The sequence below is a fragment of the Eutrigla gurnardus genome (assembly GCF_963514095.1).
Source record: "Eutrigla gurnardus genome assembly, chromosome: 13".
NCBI classification, from domain to species: domain Eukaryota; kingdom Metazoa; phylum Chordata; class Actinopteri; order Perciformes; family Triglidae; genus Eutrigla; species Eutrigla gurnardus.
The window spans coordinates 4,872,079-4,882,385 of NC_139936.1; the positions used below are offsets into that span (position 1 = coordinate 4,872,079).

At 44.2% G+C, this 10,307-nt stretch overlaps 1 protein-coding gene across 1 annotated transcript in view; it reads left to right on the plus strand.

The window, feature by feature from the left end:
* The first annotated feature begins 716 nt into the window (after positions 1-716).
* Positions 717-10,307, plus strand: part of cemip2 (cell migration inducing hyaluronidase 2) — a 21,065-nt gene continuing 11,474 nt past the window's right edge. Inside the window, exons 1-7 of the mRNA XM_084025692.1 lie at positions 717-868; positions 3,214-3,565; positions 3,761-3,901; positions 4,043-4,610; positions 7,749-7,918; positions 8,670-8,861; positions 10,229-10,305. Of these exons, the coding sequence (XP_083881818.1) occupies positions 3,232-3,565; positions 3,761-3,901; positions 4,043-4,610; positions 7,749-7,918; positions 8,670-8,861; positions 10,229-10,305 (1,482 nt within the window). The 5' untranslated portion in view covers positions 717-868; positions 3,214-3,231. The remainder of the gene's footprint in view (positions 869-3,213; positions 3,566-3,760; positions 3,902-4,042; positions 4,611-7,748; positions 7,919-8,669; positions 8,862-10,228; positions 10,306-10,307) is intronic.

Consider the following 10,307-nt stretch of genomic DNA (forward strand, 5'->3'; position numbering starts at 1 on the left):
AGTTCTGGGCGTTACTTAAAACTATGTTATCATCTGTGTTTACTATTTTAGAATTCATCATTCGGAGCATCAAATTAATCGTTGTGTCCTCCTGTCTGGGAGGTTAGAAAGTATTTCTCTTTGATGCCAGCAGGTGGCAGTGTGAACCAGGCTTAAGCCCCTCCCCTCAGTGCATGCTGCTGGAGTTTTTCTTGTGACGCATTACTGGACTGCTCGGAAACCCCTCTTTCCTTTCTTTAAATCTCCCATCTTTAAATGGGGACCTGACCTCAAGGCCACGTAATAAAACGTGTGCTTGTCGATTGTTGCTCCATACTAGCATATTGTCACACGACATTAACACATATATAGTTATAGTACTGTAATAGAACTGCTGGCAGTGTCATATTTTTGTATTCTGTATTTTAAATTCAGGCTCTATTTTTCACTTATCTACCATGACAGCGAGCAAGACAGCTGGTTAAAAGTCACTCGTGACAATATTTACAAATATCCCGATATTGAAAATGATCCCCATTATTAAAATTGTATATCGTCTCATCCCTATTATCTGTCATGAGGCTCTAGCTTGGTTGTCCGACAGACAGTGAACGCATCATCACTTCCTCCTCTCTTGAAGCCACGCCTAGTTTCTTCTCGGTGGGACAGGGGGGGCTTGACCGACGGACGGACGACAGCCCATCGTCAGAAAAAAAAAAAAACCCACCATGTGAAGAAAAAAAAAGTATATAAAAGGGACACGGAGAGCAGAACACTTGCGAAGGTGAGAACTTATTGGTGTTCGTCTCGCTCGCTTCTGGGTTTCGCGGTTTTTGACGGCTCGGCAGAGAGCGAATGGACAGAGAGGAGCAGGACAGTCTCACCAACGGTACGAGCTCACCCTCCGTCCGACCCGCAATCATTGTGTCTGTGTCTGTCTGTCAACCGTTGGGGGGGTTGGGGAGGGGGTGGACGAGAAACCACCAGGTGAACCTCTTCGGGTTCAGGTTTCTGTGTGAAGCGCTTCCCGCGAGTGTTAACTAGCTAGCAAAAAAACGTCAGTTGGTGCTATACCTGAGCTAATGTTTTAATAGTTGTACGTAACTAGCTAGCTTGTCCCACACGCGAATTATCAACTGTCAACGTGGAGGAAAGTGACTGTTATTAACACGAAACTACTGTTTTAGTACCTCTAACGTGTATCATGTTACTATGGTGATATGTCGGCGATGCCAGTTTAAAAAAAATGGACGTTACTTTTCTCTTTATCGTGAAGAAAGATAAATAAAAAAAAAACACAGGTATCGTTAATACAACCCCTTCCATTTTTAAGGTATTTTATTCAGCCTCGATATGAGTCACTACGGGGTCGTGTCACCCACTAAACCCGGGCCTAAATACGCGTGGTGGTCCGGTGAGAGTTGTGACAGCGCTGCCTCCGCTCACAGACTCGGTGCACGTGGCTCACCGTTTAAGTCCAAGTCGATTTCCAAATCACTGTCTGATTCTACAGCCGAGGAATGTGTGATGGTCTGTCCCGAGTCCAGTTTTCTCTCCCCCCCACACACACACTCACACATCTGTTTGATATCCAGTAGCTCTGAAATCGGGAAAGTATGAGTGAGGGGAGCTAATGAGTGAGTCCCTGCCTATTAGTGGGATGGGTGTATTTTCCAGAAGTCAAAATCGCCCCCAAGGTTGAGTTAAAAGTCCACACAACTTTTAAATCTCTGGCAGGTCAGTTAACTTAGCAGCAGGGGAGCTGGGGTTTCGTTTGCACCCTTTTTATGGTGAGGAATGTGAATAAAAACATAAAGAGTGACGCCTCAGGGGCTCATCCCATCACAGGGCTCCAGCAGAGTCCGCCCGATGCCGAATATGAACATCAAGAGGAAGTGTAATCCTTCCTTGAAGACATTCCACTTTAGGTTTAGATGGATGATTATCAGCGGAAACGTTCAAAGAATGTGTCAGAGATGCTGCAGAGGGATGACTCAGTTGAAGGGGGTTATATTGTGGCCTCTGTTAAAGACTGAGCTATTGTCAAGGAGCCCTTGATTGTACATTGCTTTGTCTATGAGTTGAAGAGGTTTGTTGTGCTCTGGGCTAAATGATGACTAATTGGCTTGGTGAGACAATGGGTTGTTGTTGTGTGTGTGTGTGTGTGTGTGTGTATCTGTGGATTGGCACAAGAGTGTGAGTCTGTTCACGTGTCTGTGTGAAGCACTGATGCACGCTCGGATGATTTTAAAGTCTGAAAGTCTCATGGCGCCTTTGGTATAAAGGAGACTGTTTTGGACCATTGTTGCAGTTTTGCACGTTTAACAACCTCTTAAAAAGACGGGGTCATTCAGCGATTCATGTGGTCAGAATCTGACGTGTGAAAGCTTGAATTTGCTGTTTTTTTTTGTTTTTATGAAGACCTATAATAGCAAGCTGTAATGTCATTACAGTGGTATAGGGTGTTTGTGTTTCAAGAAAAGTGCAATTGAGGCCTTTTTCCCCTGCAGTGTCATTTCCTTTACCCTTACTGCAGGTTCGTGTGTGTCCATATGACCTTTCTCTCTCTCTGTGTGTGTGTGTGTGTGTCCATGGCTGCAGCTCACTTTGTTCTACCTCCCCCAGTTGTGTGAAATAAAGTGAGCGCAGACACAAGCTGGCGTACTCTCCTCCTTCCCTACTGTAATTGGTGCCATCTGTTTTCGCTGTGTTAACATAGTCTGAGGAATGCTGCGATCCATTATTCACAACCTCCTTGGTTGCTGCGGACAAGAGCGGCCAATGTCACTCTGTCCGAGCCAAACCAGCCAGAGGACAAGCTGACTGTTTCTGAATAGGCCCTAATAGATTAATAGTCTTTTCAAGACCCGCACCAAGTATCTGTACCTGGAGGTCCACGGGTGAGATGCTCCAAGGGTTATTGCCTGTTTCCCAGAATCAGCGCTTTTCCTTCCTTCACCTCCTACTGTTTATTCCCTCATTTATGTACTCTTTTAGTGCCTTCTTCCTCCCTCTTGACCTCTCCTGCCTTAACTCTTTTTTTAGTCACTCCTTTTATATCTCATCCCATTTGACCAACTTCTGCCTTATGCTTTACATCTCGCAGGTTGTCATGTTAATAAAAATGGATGTGATTAAATCTGTGTGTAGTCTTTTACAGTGGTTTCAAGCTTTTGTGAGTTACCCCCAAAAAACATCCTCAGTGAATCCACTCTGTAATTTTTCTCCCCTCAGGTAGCAGACACGTATACCATGCCGACGAGTGATGGCCCCAGCCACTTCCCGGTCTTTGTGGCTCCGCCCCACGGCAACCACCAGAGGTCTCCCGGTTATGTCCCCGGGCGGGTGGCTCCGGTCCGCTCGCCGCCACCTGCCAAAGCTCCACCGCCACCACCGATGAAACCTCACGGCCCTCCGCCAGAGCGCCGAGCCACTTTCAACCTGTCAGAGGAGACTCAGCGGCGGGAGCGTGCTCAGAGCCTCCAGCAAAGAAAGAACACATTTATCTGTTTTGGAGTGTCGATGGGGGCTTTCTTCCTCACCCTCATCCTCGTCCTTAGTCTCACAAGTGGAGATGTGTTAGACGGTCAGTATTACCAATTACTAATTCAAAGTTTATGTTAAAAAATAATATATTTAACTTGTTATGTAACCCGTGGCTTCTCAATTTGCTGCACATATGTTCCCTGCTGTGTTTACCATCTGTGATTACCTTTGTATAACCCTGTGTAATAAGAACTACGAGGATCTCTAATTTATCATGGCCTGTTCATGTTTGCAGAGAATTGTCCAGACCACAACCCGTCCCTTAGTAGCTGGAACCCAGGCCACCAACCAGACAAGGCTGTCACTGTCAGGAGCGGTCATTTGTTTAGATTGGATGCTTCTGCTACCTTCCATTCACTAACCATCCAATCAGGAGGTAAGCAAATCAAGGTGTACGGTTTGTTAAGAAGCATTTTGAGATTTTGGATTCACGTTTATTAAATTGGAGACATCGGTCAGCAGATAAAGCTCAGCTTATGGATGTGTGGATTTAACTTATAATCTTGCCTTTTTACAGGTCAGGTCGTTTTTGCAGACAACACTGACGGCTCCAAAAACATAACCCTGAGAACTCGTCACATCCTCATAGAAGGTGGTGGAGCCCTTCACATCGGTGCTCCCAAATGTCGCTACCGCTCTCGCGCCACTATTGCTCTTGTGGGCCGCTCCGACGACAAGGCGGTCCCTGAAGTGCCTGGCATGGGTCGCAAGTTCATAGGCGTCATGAGCGGTGGGACTCTCGAGCTCCATGGAACTGAGAGAGTTTCCTGGTCTCTGCTGACCCGGAGCATCCCGGCCTCCGGTTTGGCTACGGGGGGTTATGCCTTCCAGCGCAACTTCAGCAGAGGTATCAACTTGCGCGTGGTGGACCAGGACACAGCTGCCGTGCTGGTCTCCGAACGCTACGACACACATGAGTCTCGCAACGACAGTCGCCGGCTCACCCAGCTGCTGCGGACGCTGCCGGTCGGCCGCATCGTCACACTGGCTATAGGAGACTCAGCTGTCAAAAGTCTTCTAGATGAAACTAAGAAGGCCATCGAGGAGAAGCTCGGCAGCAGATTTGTCTATGACCTCAAATACAGGTAAATTAAACTCATTGTTTCTCAGATCAAATCATTGAAATGCCCATTTATTTATTGTTGATGTTGCCATGGTGAGTGTGTCTGTTGTCCAACTGTATGAAGAAATGTGTGAGTGGGTTTGCCTCTCAGCTGTCACAGAATGTGCCAGGTCTTTGAGAGGCGGTGTTGGTTCTCCATGGAGTGTTGTCTTTGGGAGTGTTTTGTTTATTCTTGGTCTCCTGGGGCTGATAAAGACTTTTAATGTGTTTTTTTGTTGAACCACTATAATAAGACCCCACTTGGACTCACAATACCAGCATTATGTTCCATGTCCATCCTCCCTCCGTTCCACGTTCTTGTATATTTCTCTTCATTTGTGAGGTTCCCTTGAATTGTTGCTAGCTTACACTCTTCCTGCTTCCCCTGTGTTTCTGCTTTATACTGCTCTGCCAGAAAAGGAAGCTGGGGTTAAGGTCAGTGTTTCCAGGATTTGCACAAAATGTGCTGATACAGGAGATTTTATGTCTATGATGCAAAAGGACAGTTTCTGGAGGCTGTCAATATGGGTTAATGCTTTTTTTTTTAAAGCACATAAATTGAGAAATTTGTATTTATACTTTACATTACACTACTTCTTCTGTTCAGCCACTCACACACATGCATGCACACATGTTTTTTTCAATGGAAAGTCTTAGTGCAGTTTTCACTCTGAGATATTTCTATCTTGGACTGGTTCGGTTGACTGAAAAGCCAAGTGCTACGCAAGATTGTCCAGTGTCACATTTCCACTATGGGGGTTGGTGCCAAGACTTCAAATCTGTGGATTTTCTTGTGGGAGGAGGAAACACGTAGCACACACATTTATGAGAGAGCATGCAGTTTAATGTCTTGTTAAAGGCACATGAGATTAGTCTGAGTGATCTGTGCTGAAAGAGTCAGGTGGTAAAGGCAAGCGACCCGTAGGTTTGAGCGTAATAATTAAGTGTAAATCAGGTTTATGACTTGTTATGGAGTGTTGCAGACAAACAGCAGGGAATTGACCTGGAACATGGTGCTTATTTTTTCAAAGTTTATCTGCGTCACTGCTGTCATTTCCGACCATAACAGGGTGCCCATGGGCATGTTTAATGAACCTTTTATCACCTTGCGATCTCCAACCGAAATGCCCTTTTGAATTGCAAGATGATCCCTGGGGCATCAACCATCCTTCCTGCCTCTGTTGAACATGAATGTGTTGGCTCGTGCCTCGTGCCTGTCGACCCCTCAGTCTTTGATCTCTGTCTCTCACACACACTTAAACACACGTCCCGATCTGTTGTGAATTCACCTCTTGCCTCCAAGCATTCCCGGTAAAACAATGAAGTTGTTAAAACACTGGTCATCAACATCAAATCAAGGATGTGGCAAAAGGAAACTGTGAAACAACCACTGCTTCTGTACACATAATGCCACACACTGGGGCTGTAATGACAGTGCATGGACTCTGTTTGTGTATCAGTGGGGAGTGCAGTAACATCGCTGGCTCTCTTTCATGTACAAGAAGATGTGTTTTAGGTTGTGATTCCTCCAGGGGAAGCAATTCGTATGAACAGAGACGCATATTAACATGGGTATGTTGGAGATTATGGCATCAAAAACTGCTGCTAACATTCTTGGAGACTTGGAAGTAAATTGAGTGCAGTGAGTTGCTGGCTTGCTGCAGATCCATCATAATGCCTGGTGGAATTGAGCTGGAGAGATAGATGTAAATGTTGAATTATATACTGTATGAGTAACAGGCCAAGCAATGCCTCAATGGAAACAAGAGACTTCTGCAGAACGTTCCTTTGGTCTATCTCATGTCCAACGGGTCTCCTAAATATGATTCATAGGATTAAAATAAGGCGAGATTTGTGTTTATAACTTGTTTAAAGTTCATGCCATAGTTTAGAACAATGGTCTTCAAATATTATGATATCCACGGATAGCAAAGAGCTTGTCTGCATTCATTCAACAACAAAAAGAAGTAATTCTGAAAAAGCTGGACTTAACATTTGACAAATCCAAGGTTGCGAGTCTCACTGTCTTGTTTCAGGACATACGCCCTAACACCCACCCCTTTCACCATCCGCACCCTCTTCTCCACTCAAATAATTTCAGGCCTCTCCTTCTTATTTTGTCGTTTAAGAATAATTTTCTTGGCATTCCTGCTATATACAATAGTGTGCAATGGAGTGAGAAGGGAGGATTGGGAGCAAAATTTAAAAAGTTGATTTTGAATTATGCGTGGGATGTGGCAGATACGCCCCGTTATTCCTCTGAGCCATGGGAACACCCTTTCGGAAATCCTCTGCCCTCATTTCAATAACCCTGTGACTTCTCTGATATCCTTCCTTTAGTTTTTGCCCTCTGTCATTTGTCTTTTAATTATTACATTAATGACATTCGCTCTGATATTCAGCAGCTTTATCCTGCTTCAGGATCTTCGTAGGCATTTGGTCTGTCTTCAGTTGATTCGTTTAAGTTCTCTCTTTCAGATAACCTGCTAAAGTTGTTAAGTGTCTGTTACCATGGGTAATACTTTACAGTTCAGGTCACACCCTTCATGTGATTCAGCTGTTGCATCTGTAAGATATTACCCAAACCTGATTTGAATATCCTGTTTTTCACTGAGACTGGTCCCCTAATCCTGATGCTGCCTCTGGCTACTGAAGCCAACATCTCCTTTCAGTGGTTTAACACGATGATAGTTAGGGACTGTCACAAATAACAGGGCATGTTTGGTGCAAAGTTATATTGTCATGTCAAGTTTATGATACAATATTACCATATAGTAGTACCATTAACTTCACAGCGAGCCTGTAAAAGGATTAAAACGCTGGTTTGTGTGTCTGTGTGTGTGTATATGAATGCAAGTGTGAGCCAGGTAAAATATAAAACAAGTGATGTAATATTGAACCAGTAATGAGTGTTGACAGCGAGTTTCAACTTTCAGCTGTAGTTCAAGGTCACCCATTTCTTATTCCAAAGAGAATTTGTGGAATTCTAAGGCCCAGAACCTGATCATTTGTTGTGCCTTGATAAGGCTGTGTGGAACTGATATATGTACAGTTATGTCTGAAAATCCCCCTTTTCCCTCTTTCCTGTCTCTCTCCCATTTTATCCCTCTGGTCTCTCCAGACAGGCGTGGGCTTTGGTCTCGGTGGTAGGGGGTGGTAACGCGTCATGCTCCGAGGACGTTAGGGAACATGAAAACCACGACACAGGAGGGAGAGCTCTGGCCCGGCGGAACTTCACCACCGTGGACGGAGTAGGCTTCTCGGTCGTTGCCTACAGCGAGTGGAAGAATGGTGAGAAATGGCTTATGATGGTAGCAATTTAGAAACCAGTTTGACAGGTTTGGATGGCTTTTAGGGGGTAAAGGGTTTGGAGGAAAGCAACAGGTTGATCAATCATCTGAACATGAAAGACATTCTTGTGTCTGAGTGGTTTTGTGACCATGCCATTATGACAAATAACGTGTGTGTGTGTGTGTGTGTGTGTGTGTGTGTGTGTGTGTGTGTGTGTGTGTGTGTGTGTGTGTGTGTGTGTGTGTGTGTGTGTGTGTGTGTGTGTGTGTGTGTGTGTGTGTGTGTGTGTGTGTGTGTGTGGTTAGGCACTAGCTTCGGGTTAGGCACTAGCACACACACTCTTTATTTATTTATTGTGTCCTTGCTTGCCCACACCTCGTAAAATACTTATTGCTATTCAGTGTAATTAACTAACTTCAATATGCAATAACATAGAAAAACAATTATTATTATTCGGTATTTCTTGGTAACCTCATGTTTTTCTCCCACATTTGGTGCATATTCAGAATGGATGGACTAATGTTAGTTTAATATAATTTAAAATTTGTTATGAAAACATTTAACTCCACGTAAGGAGATGTGCTTTTGTTTCTTATCCGAAGAGAGGTTTTATTAGATAATTTATGGCTAGGCATAATATAACATACATATGTGTTAAAGATAATAAAAGTGATCAGAATTCTAATTGATACTATTTTAGTCTCTTGTACTTCATGTTTTTTAATAAAGTGCTATCCCCCCTTCCACTTAGGTTTCCCCATCTCAGGCTTCCAGGTGGATGCTGTGGACCAGGTGGTGCTGAACCTGCAGGACAGAGTGCAGCAGACCTGGCAACCCGGGGATCAGATTGTAGTTGCCAGCACAGACTACTCCATGCACCAAGCTGAAGAGTTCACCTTGTTGCCCTGCTCTCACTGCAGCAGCAGGCAGGTCAGGATACAAGGTGAGGGAGAAGCCTGTGGTGTGTGCGTGCGTGTGTGTGTGTGTGTGTGTGTGTCCATGTGCACGTGCACAACAACAGGATGGGTTTGGTTGCCCTGGCTGCAAACTAAAACTGGCTGACACTGGTCTGTGAGTGTTTGTTCTGAGAGAGACCACTCCTTTCGTATGAATGTGTTGAAGGCCAAAGAGCACAAGGAAGAAGGTTATAGGGAAGAACAGTACGTTCATATTTCTTGGTTCAAAGCTTATCGGAAGAATCATCGGCACGGAAATAGAAAATCTTACGCTCATTTGTCATTACAGTCAATAAATTTGATAAGACAATGTGCTACGAATCCTGGTCCAAAGAGATATAATTTCCCTTTTAGCTGTAATAGTGATGTGATATTATTGGAGGATGTTGGACCATTTCATAGCAACCTCGTCTTGTAATAAACACAGGGGTTGTATTGATTTAGATAAATCGCCTCTGCTTCACAACCTCCTAATTCTTCTTCTCTAACAACCTATTACTTACTTTTTCGTCTCTTATCAGACATGTTTTCCTGATTCCTCATTCCTTTGTTGTCAAAAAATGCCAACTCCCTTCCTGGAGAGAAGGTTGTAGTGTGCGTTTGTGTGTGTGTGCCTAGATTTTGTGCTGTTGCTGTGAGGAAGGGCTGAGCAGCTGGAGTACTGTTGTGCGTTATCATTGGCAGCTGAAGCCTGTGGGTACTATGAGTACTTTCCGCGTCGTCTGAAGAGCTGATTATATTGTGTTTCATATGTACATGATTACTTTTGCTTTGTTGGTTGATTTTGGGGTATTAGTAGTTGTTTATGTTTTAGTGTGTGCTGCTAGGCATACTTTTTGTAGTTGACAGTTGGAAATCCATCATTTCCAGAAATAAAAGACCTTAGTTTAGTTTAAATGCCACATACAATTTATGTCAACGTTTTATATTAAGCTGGCATTTTAGTGAAAAGGTCTGAGTCTCTGATGAACAGAGAAAGGTTCCACAATTACTTGAAGCCAAATTGTGTTATTCAGGAAAAATTAAAGGTGCAACATATTACATTTTGTCAGTTGTAAACACACGACCTTTCAAAGTTGGCCGCTCTTCCTCGACTCTTGTACCTCTGTTCCAGACCCTGAGGGGCGTGACCAAGTGGTGGTATTTGACATTACCTGAACTGGCTGCACGCCCTGAAGGATGTTGTTGTTTTGGGCTAATGTAATGCTAATGAAACCCAGGGTTTCAGCAGATACGGACCCCACCACACACTTCTAGTGGGTCATAAGTGGTGATTGAGATTTAATGCAGCAAGGGATTGACATTTGTAATCATACCAAATAATGACGAGAAATCTACCATCTGTTCTGCCCAGGGAAGCCTCAGTACAGCCACGTTGGAGAGATCATTGATGGGGTCGACATGCGTGCTGAAGTGGCTCTGCTCTCCAGAAA